The sequence below is a fragment of the Thalassophryne amazonica genome, chromosome 5, assembly GCF_902500255.1.
Source record: "Thalassophryne amazonica chromosome 5, fThaAma1.1, whole genome shotgun sequence".
Taxonomy (NCBI): Eukaryota; Metazoa; Chordata; class Actinopteri; order Batrachoidiformes; family Batrachoididae; genus Thalassophryne; species Thalassophryne amazonica.
In genome coordinates, this window is record NC_047107.1 from 82,474,370 (window position 1) to 82,491,116 (window position 16,747).

General features: G+C 41.8%; 1 protein-coding gene across 1 annotated transcript in view; it reads left to right on the top strand.

The window, feature by feature from the left end:
• Positions 1–854: 854 nt before the first annotated feature.
• nsd3 (nuclear receptor binding SET domain protein 3) overlaps positions 855–16,747 on the top strand; it is an 80,138-nt gene continuing 64,245 nt past the window's right edge. Inside the window, 2 exon segments of the mRNA XM_034170691.1 lie at positions 855–1,171; positions 2,108–2,973. Of these exon segments, the coding sequence (XP_034026582.1) occupies positions 2,152–2,973 (822 nt within the window). The 5' untranslated portion in view covers positions 855–1,171; positions 2,108–2,151.

Genomic DNA, 16,747 nt, shown 5'->3' on the forward strand with positions numbered 1-16,747 from the left:
AGCTGGAGTTTTTTAACGTTAAAAAACTCCAGCTTTTGTTGGCTTCTGGTTTATTCTTCTCTACAAGAGTCAAGCCAGAAGTCAGACTACCAGAGCAAGAATTTTAGCTGAGGAAGCTTCTGTGATTTGAAGCGAAACGTCCTCACGTCAAGCAACCCAGTCCAGTCGAAGATTCAAGCTTCTCTACTATGTAGAGGACAAAGGCTCTTCATCGTCTTCTTCTTCTGTACAGTCATTCCACCCTGGCCAAGAACAGTTCAAAGACTTCATTAAAAGCCCAAAATTACCATGCACATGATGCACATGATGAGTGTATGTAAAATTCCGGCCACAGCTATAAATGCTTCTCTTTGAAAATGTCCCTTTAATTGTGGTGAGCTGATAATGAGTTACTACGCTTTGTTGGTAATTCATGATTCTTTGATTCTTGGTGGACCACTGAAAGCCACTGCTGCTTCTACGGCGCCTTATTTTTAATTAATAAATGTAGTTGCCTTAAACTTTTTGCACATGTAGTACTTGCTGCTCCGCACTGACCATTTGTGGTACGAAAGAACTGTTACAGAGTGAGACGTCTGTATTTTTCCTCTCCTTTCACAAATCAAACGAACAGGCGCATCCTGTTTATAAGATTAAAAACATTTTTTAAACGGTTAGTGTTCTTCACACACAACATTTTTCCCAGGCACACTTAAAATGTATATATATATATATATATATATATATATATATGTAGTCGGATCATCTAGGGTCCCTTTTCCACATTAACGCAGTCAAATGAAACATGAGACGTGGATTTCCTCTTTGAACGGAGGCGTGATTATACATGTAGATCTCATACAGTTCCTTATGATGACGATGATGATGATGATGCTGAGACGTTCTTTGGGGGCGCTGAGCGCAGACTGAGCAGCGGGCCTGCAGCTTTTGTTAAAGAGGAACCGAACACATCCTGAAGCCACGGGATTGGGCAGCCACCTCTCAGCGTAACACCCCCTCCTCCGTTAAGATTTGCGTTAAAACGAAACGAAAGGCCCTGCGCTTTATCAAAAACTAGGACTGTACATTTTTTAAATTTTTTATCTTTTGACACTTTTTTCTCCCTCTCCTGAGGATTAAACGAGGAAACGTTGCAGCCTGGTGTATGTGTTTAGAATGGGACACACTGAAGGTAGTGACATTTTAATTTCCCCGCATTAAAACCTCTCCGGTTAGCGATAAGCGTGTTTAGCGCCGTCTCGATGCAGGTTGCCGTACCTGCGCACCTTTTTGGGCGCTAATTATCTTATTTCTCTGGCCACATTTCTGTCCACACAACCAGTAATGGAGGTATAATCACGCCAGACAATTTGATTTAAAGGGGACTAAGGCAGCCATGTTGGCACTGTAACATTAGCCAGGCTAGCATTAGCTTCCCTTTCATCTTGGTCCGTGCGTGGTGCCTGTGGATGCAAAAAAAATAAGGGGGGATAACAACTGGCTGTGTGATCGATGTGTGGGAGAATTCGCTGTTTCATATGCGTTTTTAAGCGAATAAAACGGCGTACATCTCCCACGTCGACACCATTTATGGCAGGTAGCTTCAGCCTAGCGTCGCAGGAGGCTACTACAGGATCACTGAACGAAACATTTTGTGTGCGTAGATAAAACCACACAGCTGGAATCAGGTGTTATTGTCTGAATTTCTGCACATGAGCAAAAAAAGGTTTACGAATAGATGTAGGTAGGTGGCTAACGTCAATGGCTTTTAGTTGGCTCACAGTGGTTGTTTGCATGTGAGGAGCTGCACATAATTCAATCACAATCAGCGGATTAGTTTATTCACTGTCGAACCTAGTTTCTGTCACATGCATTTCAATCTATTACTGATCTGTATTTTGACAGGAGGCTGGTGTCTGCCTTGTCTGTTGTTAAGGATTAGGAAATTTAAAAATACACAAAATGCTTTTGATAAATTAGCAACTTTTGATGTTAAACTTTGATGTTTATATCAAAGTTATGCCACAAATTGTTCTTTTAAAGACTAGGAGTTTAAGTGGAGGCTTTATTTTTGTATTTCTATTTGCCTGCTGGTGTCTTAATCACTTGTCTTTATTTGTTTCAACAGGTCCAGTCAAAGAAAAAGACAGTTAAGGATGCAGGAGCCCAACAATGGATTTCTCCTTCTCTTTCATGCAAGGGATCATGGGAAATACAATTCAGCAACCCCCTCAGCTCATTGACTCGGCCAACATCAGACAGGACGGCACCTGCGACACCGGCAGTGACCCGGGTGAGGATGGTGGACCCTCTTACGATACTGCCCTGGATGCAGAGTTTTCTTACCCATCATCAGCTTCAGAGGAGATGCCACAGGTTTCCAATGGTTACCCGCCAGGTTTGGGCATGTATGAGCCGCAGACCAAGTTCTCCATGTTCTCACAGTTCCCTAATGGCTCGGCTAATGGCTACGGGGCGATACGCAGCTATGGAGAGCATACTCTCTTGGCAGGGGAGGGGACTGTACTGAGAGGCCCAGGTCTCCAAGAGCGATCTGTATCTCCTGTGTCACCACCGCTGCCCTCACATCACCCACATCTTCACCATCATCATCATCATCATCCGCATCAGCAGCACCACCACCACCCAGCACAACATTTCCATTCAAACCCTCCAAATATACAAACTCACCCGCTCCCACAGAGCCCTCCGCCACCACTGCCCTCACAGCACCACCTGCCTCAAACACCTCACATTATGACACACAATCTTCCGCCACCTCCGCCATTGCACCTGCCTTCTTCCAGCCCTCCTCCTTCTCTTGTGGACAGTACTCCATCTTCTCAGCTTCACCATACCCCATCTAACACCCCTGGTGGGGTGCTGAAGAAAACCAGCTCTCCAGAGATTAAGCTGAAGATCATAAAGACGTATCAGAATGGCAAAGAGCTGTTTGAATCTGCTCTGTGTGGGGACTTGCTGCAAGAACTACAGGTATTGATTGCATGTTCAAACTATACGCCTGGTCACACACGTTTTTCAGAATCAGAATCGCCTTTATTGTCAGTGTAATTTGCATTACGAGATTTGAGTGCAACTCCAAAAAGGTGCTTTCCGTGTTGCGAGTAATTTTTGGCCAAATAAAAGATAGCGAAATTTAACGGTAAATTATTTAGAGTATATGTACAACTAATATAAACATAAGGTAAAATGAAATAAAATAAAATGTGGACCAAGCAAAATGTAAAAAGAGAATTATATACAACTGGAATCATATTACCCTGTCTGCGTTAAAACAAAATACAACACGGCTGCAATACACACACTGCACCCATGTATATATGCAGTTTATGACTGTGCCTCACCTATACTGTGTCTACAGCTCTTGCTCTTGAGTTTTGTATTTTATAGGGCTTTGTTGCATTTATGTGGGTTAGGGTTTTCAGAGACATTGTGCATAAAACCCATGAGTGTAGAATCACAAACTGTGTATAAGCTCAGAAATGCACAGATGCATGTGTGTATCATATAACATAATAGATTTAGACACTCCCTCAGATAATCATGAGCATATAAATCCTGTCTGTGTAGCATTCTAAACCTGGACCTGTATCCTCACACAGCTTATGGAGAACAAGACAGCAATGAAACAAACAATAACAACAAAAGTGGTGTGGAAGATTCACAGTTTCACTGAATGTTAAATCATGACAGTTGTGGAAGAGGTGAAGAAAAGGAACTGTTCAATTTGGGGGTCTCAGTTATTAATCAATCAATCAATTTTTTTTTTATATAGCGCCAAATCACAACAAACAGTTGCCCCAAGGCGCTTTATATTGTAAGGCAAGGCCATACAATAATTATGTAAAACCCCAACGGTCAAAACGACCCCCTGTGAGCAAGCACTTGGCTACAGTGGGAAGGAAAAACTCCCTTTTAACAGGAAGAAACCTCCAGCAGAACCAGGCTCAGGGAGGGGCAGTCTTCTGCTGGGACTGGTTGGGGCTGAGGGAGAGAACCAGGAAAAAGACATGCTGTGGAGGGGAGCAGAGATCAATCACTAATGATTAAATGCAGAGTGGTGCATACAGAGCAAAAAGAGAAAGAAACAGTGCATCATGGGAACCCCCCAGCAGTCTACGTCTATAGCAGCATAACTAAGGGATGGTTCAGGGTCACCTGATCCAGCCCTAACTATAAGCTTTAGCAAAAAGGAAAGGAAAGTTTTAAGCCTAATCTTAAAAGTAGAGAGGGTGTCTGTCTCCCTGATCTGAATTGGGAGCTGGTTCCACAGGAGAGGAGCCTGAAAACTGAAGGCTCTGCCTCCCATTCTACTCTTACAAACCCTAGGAACTACAAGTAAGCCTGCAGTCTGAGAGCGAAGCGCTCTATTGGGGTGATATGGTACTACGAGGTCCCTAAGATAAGATGGGACCTGATTATTCAAAACCTTATAAGTAAGAAGAAGAATTTTAAATTCTATTCTAGAATTAACAGAAGCCAATGAAGAGAGGCCAATATGGGTGAGATATGCTCTCTCCTTCTAGTCCCCGCTAGTACTCTAGCTGCAGCATTTTGAATTAACTGAATGCTTTTTAGGGAACTTTTAGGACAACCTGATAATAATGAATTACAATAGTCCAGCCTAGAGGAAATAAATGCATGAATTAGTTTTTCAGCATCACTCTGAGACAAGACCTTTCTAATTTTAGAGATATTGCGTAAATGCAAAAAAGCAGTCCTACATATTTGTTTAATATGCGCTTTGAATGGCATATCGTGATCAAAAATGACTCCAAGATTTCTCACAGTATTACTAGAGGTCAGGGTAATGCCATCCAGAGTAAGGATCTGGTTAGACACCATGTTTCTAAGATTTGTGGGGCCAAGTACAATAATTTCAGTTTTATCTGAGTTTAAAAGCAGGAAATTAGAGGTCATCCATGTCTTTATGTCTGTAAGACAATCCTGCAGTTTAGCTAATTGGTGTGTGTCCTCTGGCTTCATGGATAGATAAAGCTGGGTATCATCTGCGTAACAATGAAAATTTAAGCAATACCGTCTAATAATACTGCCTAAGGGAAGCATGTATAAAGTGAATAAAATTGGTCCTAGCACAGAACCTTGTGGAACTCCATAATTAACTTTAGTCTGTGAACAAGATTCCCCATTTACATGAACAAATTGTAATCTATTAGACAAATATGATTCAAACCACCGCAGCGCAGTGCCTTTAATACCTATGGCATGCTCTAATCTCTGTAATAAAATTTTATGGTCAACAGTATCAAAAGCAGCACTGAGGTCTAACAGAACAAGCACAGAGATGAGTCCACTGTCCGAGGCCATAAGAAGATCATTTGTAACCTTCACTAATGCTGTTTCTGTACTATGATGAATTCTAAAACCTGACTGAAACTCTTCAAATAGACCATTCCTCTGCAGATGATCAGTTAGCTGTTTTACAACTACCCTTTCAAGAATTTTTGAGAGAAAAGGAAGGTTGGAGATTGGCCTATAATTAGCTAAGATAGCTGGGTCAAGTGATGGCTTTTTAAGTAATGGTTTAATTACTGCCACCTTAAAAGCCTGTGGTACATAGCCAACTAACAAAGATAGATTGATCATATTTAAGATCGAAGCATTAAATAATGGTAGTGCTTCCTTGAGCAGCCTGGTAGGAATGGGGTCTAATAAACATGTTGATGGTTTGGATGAAGTAACTAATGAAAATAACTCAGACAGAACAATCTGAGAGAAAGAGTCTAACCAAATACCGGCATCACTGAAAGCAGCCAAAGATAACGATATGTCTTTGGGATGGTTATGATTAATTTTTTCTCTAATAGTTAAAATTTTGTTAGCAAAGAAAGTCATGAAGTCATTACTAGTTAAAGTTAATGGAATACTCAGCTCAATAGAGCTCTGACTCTTTGTCAGCCTGGCTACAGTGCTGAAAAGAAACCTGGGGTTGTTCTTATTTTCTTCAATTAGTGATGAGTAGAAAAATGTCCTAGCTTTACGGAGGGCTTTTTTATAGAGCAACAGACTCTTTTTCCAGGCTAAGTGAAGATCTTCTAAATTAGTGAGATGCCATTTCCTCTCCAACTTACGGGTTATCTGCTTTAAGCTACGAGTTTGTGAGTTATACCACGGAGTCAGGCTCTTCTGATTTAAAGCTCTCTTTTTCAGAGGAGCTACAGCATCCAAAGTTGTCTTCAATGAGGATGTAAAACTATTGACGAGATACTCTATCTCACTTACAGAGTTTAGGTAGCTACTCTGCACTGTGTTGGTATATGGCATTAGAGAACATAAAGAAGGAATCATATCCTTAAACCTAGTTACAGCGCTTTCTGAAACACTTCTAGTGTAATGAAACTTATTCCCCACTGCTGGGTAGTCCATCAGAGTAAATGTAAATGTTATTAAGAAATGATCAGACAGAAGGGAGTTTTCAGGGAATACTGTTAAATCTTCTATTTCCATACCATAAGTCAGAACAAGATCTAAGATATGATTAAAGTGGTGGGTGGACTCATTTACATTTTGAGCAAAGCCAATAGAGTCTAATAATAGATTAAATGCAGTGTTGAGGCTGTCATTCTCAGCATCTGTGTGGATGTTAAAATCGCCCACTATAATTATCTTATCTGAGCTAAGCACTAAGTCAGACAAAAGGTCTGAAAATTCACAGAGAAACTCACAGTAACGACCAGGTGGACGATAGATAATAACAAATAAAACTGGTTTTTGGGACTTCCAATTTGGATGGACAAGACTGAGTCAAGCTTTCAAATGAATTAAAGCTCTGTCTGGGTTTTTGATTAATTAATAAGCTTGAATGGAAGATTGCTGCTAATCCTCCACCTTGGCCCGTGCTACGAGCATTCTGACAGTTAGTGTGACTCGGGGGTGTTGACTCATTTAAACTAACATATTCATCCTGCTGTAACCAGGTTTCTGTAAGGCAGAATAAATCAATATGTTGATCAATTATTATATCATTTACTAACAGGGACTTAGAAGAGAGAGACCTAATGTTTAATAGACCACATTTAACTGTTTTAGTCTGTGGTGCAGTTGAAGGTGCTATATTATTTTTTCTTTTTGAATTTTTATGCTTAAATAGATTTTTGCTGGTTATTGGTGGTCTGGGAGCAAACACCGTCTCTACGGGGATGGGGTAATGAGGGGATGGCAGGGGGAGAGAAGCTGCAGAGAGGTGTGTAAGACTACAACTCTGCTTCCTGGTCCCAACCCTGGATAGTCACGGTTTGGAGGATTTAAGAAAATTGGCCAGATTTCTAGAAATGAGAGCTGCTCCATCCAAAGTGGGATGGATGCCGTCTCTCCTAACAAGACCAGGTTTTCCCCAGAAGCTTTGCCAATTATCTATGAAGCCCACCTCATTTTTTGGACACCACTCAGACAGCCAGCAATTCAAGGAGAACATGCGGCTAAACATGTCACTCCCGGTCCGATTGGGGAGGGGCCCAGAGAAACCTACAGAGTCCGACATTGTTTTTGCAAAGTTACACACCGATTTAATGTTAATTTTAGTGACCTCCGATTGGCGTAACCGGGTGTCATTACTGCCGACGTGAATTACAATCTTACCAAATTTACGCTTAGCCTTAGCCAGCAGTTTCAAATTTCCTTCAATGTCGCCTGCTCTGGCCCCCGGAAGACAATTGACTATGGTTGCTGGTGTCGCTAACTTCACATTTCTCAAAACAGAGTCGCCAATAACCAGAGTTTGATCCTCGGCGGGTGTGTCGCCGAGTGGGGAAAAACGGTTAGAAATGTGAACGGGTTGGCGGTGTACACGGGGCTTCTGTTTAGAACTACGCTTCCTCCTCACAGTCACCCAGTCGGCCTGCTTTCCCGGCTGCTCGGGATCTGCCAGAGGGGAACTAACGGCGGCTAAGCTACCTTGGTCCGCACCGACTACAGGGGCCTGGCTAGCTGTAGAATTTTCCACGGTGCGGAGCCGAGTCTCCACTTCGCCCAGCCTGGCCTCCAAAGCTATGAATAAGCTACAATTATTACAAGTACCGTTACTGCTAAAGGAGGCCAAGGAATAACTAAACATTTCACACCCAGAGCAGAAAAGTGCAGGAGAGACAGGAGAAGCCGCCATGCTAAACCGGCTAAGAGCTAGTAGCTGCGCTAAGCTAGCGGATTCCTAAAAACACGCAAAGTGAATAATGTGTAAATAATTTAGAGGTGATTCAGCAGAAGGAGTGCTTTAGTTAAGGCACGTGAAGATTACACTGGGCAACAAATCGTAATCTAGATAACTAGATCAATCTAACTGCGCAGATTAAACAGCTAACAGATACAGAAAAACACCGCTGTGCTCCGGAACAGGAAGTGATACAATACCGCAGTGAGAGCCAACCACCAGTAGAGGCAAGCAAGAAAAAACACAAAAAGGAAAGCCACCCAATTTGGGGGGGAGGGGGGTAAAGAAGGCAATTGGTTTATGTGCTGGGCATGGCTACAACTGTTTTTAGCAGCCACAATCAACAAAATAAATTAAGTACATAACATTAATGAGAGGGCAGATACACAATTTATTTATACAGTGACAACTCACAACACAAGTTGTTCCATGTTGCGTCACAAGAGTAATGGCTAAATTTTCCAACTCCTGGAGTGGGTACATTGGCGACAGTAGTAAGGAAAAACTCCCTCAGGCATTTTTTTGATCACAGGAAGAAACTTCAAGCAGACCAGACTCAATGAGGGGGTGAATGTGCTTTGGCTGTATGAACAGTAACAAAATAATTAAAACAAAACACATCAAATAATTGTTTCACATCCAAAGACAGATCTGTTGCACCTAAGCAACCTGAAGCCCCTCTCACACAGAAGGTGTGTGTGGGGAGTTTAGAGGCACGTGCAGCACTCGCCACCCAACTTACAACTAGCTGCCGCAAACGCATCACACAATGTCATGCAGTTGTCGGCATTTGTCAGGATGTGGTGAGTCTTTCAGTCATGTTCAGAACACTCGCCACAACCAGACTTGCCACTAACTCTGCATGCATATGCCGTCACTGTGTGACAGGTTGGAAAGCACAAGGTTGTTCAGAAACAACAAAACTGTAATAAAATGTATGAAAACTGAGACAAAGTTGATAAAACTTTTCAAATTCAAGATGAGGTGATTTTCAAGCTTTAGTTTAAAATAACTTATTTTAAAAGCTGATAGTCCTTTCTGCAATTATTTTATTAGCATTACAGCACTCCATTTATTCACAACCAGCATTTACCACAGCCATCCGTCATCTCTTCAGCATTCTGCTTGCAACGAACACAAATCCCATTAATGAGCTACCAAGACAACAACAGCAAAAAAAAAAAAAGCTGTTACATTACACTGTTTTTCATTAATTATGAGCAGCTGACATTACAGAGACAGGGCTATGACATCTTCCGTTCAGAAACACACAGAGATGCGAATCTAGCATTTTCAGATGTATCCACTCTGGGACCTGTTTTTAAAAAGTATGGTTTTCGACCACACAGAACAAGACAAGTTGTGGCCTGCTTCTTTTTTCCCCCAAGCTGAGAATGTGATTGATGCTTGTAGCTCAGCAATGGAGACAGTGCATGTCACTCAGTTGCATTACCAGGATCCTTTATTTGAGTAAATGCAATGTCTTCGACATCGTTTGTTGGTTAAGCAGATTTCTACCATATCACTTGGTAATGTGCATTCTTGAATTAATTATACCACATCATAAGTCCTGCGATGTAACAATTGCACATGCACATTGTGATTGACATGCTCAAGCAATACATTGTGCAGCCTTACTGATAGCTCAAAAGACATCCAAATGGTGAAGAGCGGAGTCTCAGGAAATAGAATGTATCTTCAACGGAAACTTGACCTCAGACAGAGATCAAAGCAGAAATCAATCAGCCGTAATGAACAGTTCACAGTAATACCATCTTGCAACAGTGAAATAAGAGACAAAGTGCTAGCATGTTTGCTGTTAGCATAGTCCTATGCTTCACAAACATATCCCAAAATTTGGATATGATGAGACTCTGAGTCTTTCTTCCCCATTAATGGCAATAATTGAAGTTGAGAGAATGATTCAATACAACTTTGGTTATGATGAGACTGATGAGTCTTTCTTCCCCATTAATGGCAATAATTGAAGTTGAGAGAAAGAATGATTCAATACAACTAACTGTCAATTATAAGACGGAGAGACCAGATGAGCCTATTCTATTTCTCAGGAAAGGTGTATGAGAAGAAAAAGCTCTGTGACCTGTTGACATATTCCTGAACTTTGGGATACACAGTATTCCTACATTCTGAGAATGCAGAGCACATGACGTTTAATTAGATTTATGAGACGAGGGGCTAGTCTATGTAGGATTTTGTATGTTAATAAGGAAAACTTAAAATCAAAGATGAAGTTAAATTTAATATGACAACTGCTGTTTGTGAATGGAAAATTGTATAGATGTATGTGCATGAACAGAAATAATGTAATAATAAATCCAGAGTGCTTTTATTCTGGTATTTTCTCACACAGACAGTCTTTTATGGAATACATTTTTTTTTTATTTTTATAGTGATTTGGCAGTGCAGTAATTCTTTTTTTTTTTTTTTTTTTTTTTTTATCTTGGATCTTTCAGTAAAAGGTGTCAGAATCTGACATCTACACTACAGAGTTTGGCTAGTAATCGACTGGGAGTTGAAGGGGGGAGGAGGAGAGAAGCTGGGCATTACTCTCAGGTATTTTCACGCAATCTGGCTGGAGGACTTGTAGACATGGACACAACTAGTGATTTAAATGTATTGTGGATAGTTGCCAGTGTCCATGGAGGATGTGTTTCATATCTGAGGGCATTCTAAATATCATCTAGAGGAACTGTAGTGCATGGCTTGACAGAAATTTTAGGCTAAGAAGGCTAAGAAAGCGGCTGTGATGGCCCTGAGAATGGACAAGGAGGCATTTGTTGGAGGAATCTGTGATCAGGTGACACACCATCTGTGGTCTAGTGAAACTTGACCTGCTGACAGGTAGGGCTGCCACGATTAGTTGAGTAGTCACAGTTACGTCGACTATCAGTCTTTTTTTCTTTTTTTTTTAAGGCTTGGTTTTTCTCTCAAAACTGCCGCTGTACCTTCTCCTGCCTTTCTGTCCTTGACGCACATGCGCAGTAGTGGTAATCGGGGTCAGCCGTGATGTCACTGGAAAAGTTATGCCCAAACATCATGGTTAGCCAGCAACGGAACTCAAAGGTTTGGGAGCATTTTAACCAAAATAATGAGAAAAACATGCAGTGCAAAATCTGCAAGGTAGAACTTGCCATCCACAGCAGTACAATGGCGATGCAGAAGCATCTGAGATGGAAGCACATTCTGGCTAATGCTGACCAGGGACAGTTGTCTCTGTAAGCTAACTGGCTAGTTAGCCACTAACATTAACGTCTATAGTGACCTACTTGCTTATAAAACTTATATAAAAAAAGATTGAATTTCTGTTTAATACACTTTCTGTAATTGTGTATTTAACTAACCATTGTTTACTTTCTGTACTCTCTCTGGCAAAATAATTTCATTCGGTATAAATAAAGTTGATCTTTATATTGATAGCTGTAAACTTTAATATTAATGATGATTTCATTAGCCTTAGCACGCATATGTTACATATTTGCTGTAACGTTATAACAGCGATGTCATGTTTGAATAGGAAATGTGATAACACTAATGTTTTATAACCCTATGTTACAGTGCTAAAAAATATGTTCTTCAGTGGACGACTTTGTTTGTCAAGCCAACAGCATGCACACCTCGGCAAGCAAATATCTTGATTGAAGCAATCTTGAACATGTTGGTGACTGCCATGAGACCCCTGTCCAGGGTTGGCGATCAGGGTTTCAATTGTCTTAATATAATATGTCTTAATAGTCAACTAATCACAAAAATAATATCGTCAGGCTGCGATGATGAATCCAACTGAAATGATCAAAATAATAGTTTGTGGCAGCCTTGCTTACAGAGGAGTCAAAGGAGTTTGTTCCTTCAATCCTACACCTTGTCCCACTGCAGTTATGGCAGAAGATGGTTCAGTCATGACTCCTGACCAATGCCTCTGCTGTACTGTCTCACTCGTCCGGCTAGTTTAAACAGTTGTGTAAGGCTTATCCTCTTGCTGGGAGGTTAGATGTTTCCAGTGCCAGGGTTCTTGTGGCTGATTCTAAAGTCAGCTGTGAACCACCAAATGTTGGTGAAATTGCAAAGGTTGTGACACTGCTGAGGGCGGGAAAGCTCCAGGGAGCTGTGGCATGAAAACTGAGGTTTTTCAGTCTAGGAGACCGGTACGAGGTCTGTCCAAAAAGTATCATACCTTTTTTATTTTTTGCAAAAACCATATGGATTTGAATCACGTGTGAGGCCTCTACTGGTGGTTGGCTCTCACTGCGGTATTGTATCACTTCCTGTTCCGGAGAACAGCGGTGTTTTGCTGTATCTGTTAACTGTTTAATCTGCGCAGTTAGATTGATCTAGTTAACTAGATAACGATTTGTTTCACAGTGTAATCTTCACGTGCCTTAACTAAAGCACTCCCTCTGCTGAATCACCTCTAAATTATTTACACATTATTCACTTTGTGTGTTTTTAGGAATCCGCTAGCTTAGCGCAGCTACTAGCTCTTAGCTGGTTTAGCATGGCGGCTTCTCCTGTCTCTCCTGCACTTTTCTGCTCTGGGTGTGAAATGTTTAGTTATTCCTCGGCCTCCTTTAGCAGTAATGGTACTTGTAATAAGTGTAGCTTATTCGTAGCTTTGGAGGCCAGGCTGGGCGAATTGGAGACTCGGCTCCGCACCATGGAAAATTCTACAGCTAGCCAGGCCCCTGTAGTCGGTGCGGACCAAGGTAGCTTAGCCACCGTTAGTTTCCGTCTGGCAGATCCCGAGCAGCCGGGAAAGCAGGCCGACTGGGTGAGTGTGAGGAGGAAGCGTAGTTCTAAACAGAAGCCCCGTGTACACCGCCAACCCGTTCACATCTCTAACCGTTTTTCCCCACTCGACGACACACCCGCCGAGGATCAAACTCTGGTTATTGGCGACTCTGTTTTGAGAAATGTGAAGTTAGCGACACCAGCAACCATAGTCAGTTGTCTTCCGGGGGCCAGAGCAGGCGACATTGAAGGAAATTTGAAACTGTTGGCTAAGGCTAAGCGTAAATTTGGTAAGATTGTAATTCACGTCGGCAGTAATGACACCCGGTTACGCCAATCGGAGGTCACTAAAATTAACATTGAATCGGTGTGTAACTTTGCAAAAACCTCTCTGCAGCTTCTCTCCCCCTGCCATCCCCTCATTACCCCATCCCCGTAGAGACGGTGCCTGCTCCCAGACCACCAATAACCAGCAAAAATCTATTTAAGCATAAAAATTCAAAAAGAAAAAATAATATAGCACCTTCAACTGCACCACAGACTAAAACAGTTAAATGTGGTCTATTAAACATTAGGTCTCTCTCTTCTAAGTCCCTGTTAGTAAATGATATAATAATTGATCAACATATTGATTTATTCTGCCTTACAGAAACCTGGTTACAGCAGGATGAATATGTTAGTTTAAATGAGTCAACACCCCTGAGTCACACTAACTGCCAGAATGCTCGTAGCACGGGCCGAGGCAGAGGATTAGCAGCAATCTTCCATTCCAGCTTATTATTTAATCAAAAACCCAGACAGAGCTTTAATTCATTTGAAAGCTTGACTCTTAGTCTTGTCCATCCAAATTGGAAGTCCCAAAAACCAGTTTTATTTATTATCTATCGTCCACCTGGTCGTTACTGTGAGTTTCTCCACCTGAAAGCCGTCCTGTGAGACCAACACGGAGGTGGTTTTGTCCCGCGCCATGAGCGGCATGGTGGCGCAATCCTCGGCTTCTCTTTCCATGAAAAAAAAAACTCCTGTAACAGTAGAATGTGCCGAAAAAGTGCTGATGTCCACGCCTTCTGCCTTTTTTGTGAAAGTTAGATGACGTCCCGGATCAACAAAGCCTTCACGTTGGAAATGATCTCGTCGTTTGAGCGGGGTTTGAGCTTGTCGATCGGCGCTCGGAGCGCGCCGCGCTCTCAGATGCTGTAGGCGGTCTTTAAACCGGCTGGAGCACTCCTTAATCTGTGTAATCCCCATAAAATCGTCGCTGAAAGCCATCTAAATTTTCCAAATGGTGTCCAGCTGGAGGTCTCTCACAGTTTCTGGAAAAATTTGATGCAGCAAACCTCCAAATCGTTCAGACATTTATTCGCAATAAAAATCCGACGAGAGGGGTGGACCACTGCTCACACAAAGCCTGCTCACAGGCGAATGACGCAACCGACAGGCGTGAAAAAACTCATGCATGCGCACGAAGGTTCAAGCTTGGTAAATGGTAACATGGACTGCATTTATATAGCGCTTTTCCATCTGAATCAGATGCTCAAAGCGCTTTACAATTATGTCTCACATTCACCCCGATGTCAGGGTGCTGCCATAGAAGGCGCTCACTACACACCGGGAGCAATAGGGGATTAAAGGCCTTGCCCAAGGGCCCTTAGTGATTTTCCAGTCAGGTGGGGATTTGAACCCATGATATTCTGGACTCGAGCCCAACACCTTAGCCACTAGACCATCACCTCCCCCAACCTGGCTGATGCAATCACACGTGATTCAAATCCATATGGTTTTTGCAAAAAATAAAAAGGTACGATACTTTTTGGACAGACCTCGTATAATCCCTACACAGTAGGGATGGGTATTGATAAGATTTTATAGGTATCGATGCCATTATTGATTTCGTTATCGATCTGATTCCTTATCGATTCCCTTATAGATACCTCTTGTGAATTTTCTGTGTACTAAAAGTAGGCTTTACAGTTTTTCTATGTCAACAACATTTTAAATTGGTCACTGGATCCTTGATCTCTGGACATAAATATAATCTGTAGGACATCTCGTTTTGGGAGGAAAAATGTTTTAATCGTTTGCGGTTTGTTTTACAACATTTGGAAAGAGTGTCATTTGATTTAAACGGCGTTTTGCTTTGAAGTTATTATTTCAGACTGGACTCTGTTGTTCTAACTTGACTCGGCTGAGAGCTGTGCAGCGTTTGGAGCTGTGTGAACAGAACGGAGGACGATTCTCATTTCTTTCTCGCAACAAGACAGGAGTCCCAGTTAGTGACTTTAATCTGCACAAAAGTGACTCACGATTTACATATTCAGGGATGAAAGTGATGAAAAAAAAAAAAAAAAACTGAAACCCAAAATCGCCCCCCCCCAACATCACCCATACAAAAATGTTTGAATTCTCGAAGCTCTGAAATCTAATCTGGGACTATTCCAGACAATAAACTGCAGTGAGTGCAGCATCCATTTTGATGAGAAAAAACTCAACTTGTTCAAATTAATTCCAGTAGTATTCTGCTCTTACTAGGATGCAGCAGTTTTCTAGCTTGGCAGATAGTTCTGGAGGAAATCACTGAAGAAATTAACATATTGAAAATATGGTTTGATCGAAACAAATTGTCATTAAACTTAAATAAAACAGGGATGAAGTGGAGGTGTAAGAGTCACTAGGTGTCCACAGCAAACAGTTATTTATTTCTATATGTATTTATTTTCATTTTTAGTTTTTATCAGGTTCTTTTTGTCTCTTTCTCTAAAATTGTATTGTAGCATTATTAGTTATGAGTTATTACTACTATTGTTGTTGTTGTTGCTATTATTATTACAACCCCTGGCAAAAATTGCGTCAGTGAAATGAGTCCAGCTTGTCTTTCTCTCTTCCTGCTAACAGCCTCCAGACAGCACAGTGGATTTGTTTTGTGTGTGTGTGTGTGTGTATATATATATGTATGTGTGTGTGTATATATGTATGTGTGTGTGTATATATGTATGTGTGTGTGTGTATATATGTATGTGTGTGTGTGTATATGTGTGTGTATATGTGTGTGTATATGTATGTGTGTGTGTGTATATGTATGTATGTATGTGTGTGTATATGTATATCGGCCTCTACTGGTGGTTGGCTCTCACTGCGGTATTGTATCACTTCCTGTTCCGGAGCACAGCGGTGTTTTTCTGTATCTGTTAGCTGTTTAATCTGCGCAGTTAGATTGATCTAGTTATCTAGATTACGATTTGTTTCCCAGTGTAATCTTTACGTGCCTTAACTAAAGCAGTCCTTCTGCTGAATCACCTCTAAATTATTTACACATTATTCACTTTGCGTGTTTTTAGGAATCCGCTAGCTTAGCGTAGCTACTAGCTCTTAGCCGATTTAGCATGGCGGCTTCTCCTGTCTCTCCCGCACTTTTCTGCTCTGGGTGTGAAATGTTTAGTTATTCCTCGGCCTCCTTTAGCAGTAATGGTACTTGTAATAAGTGTAGCTTATTCGTAGCTTTGGAGGCCAGGCTGGGCGAATTGGAGACTCGGCTCCGCACCGTGGAAAATTCTACAGCTAGCCAGGCCCCTGTAGTCGGTGCGGACCAAGGTAGCTTAGCCGCCGTTAGTTACCCCCTGGCAGATCCCGAGCAGCCGGGAAAGCAGGCCGACTGGGTGACTGTGAGGAGGAAGCGTAGCCCTAAACAGAAGCCCCGTGTACACCGCCAACCCGTTCACATCTCTAACCGTTTTTCCCCACTCGACGACACACCCGCCGAGGATCAAACTGTGGTTATTGGCGACTCTGTTTTGAGAAATGTGAAGTTAGCGACACCAGCAACCATAGTCAATTGTC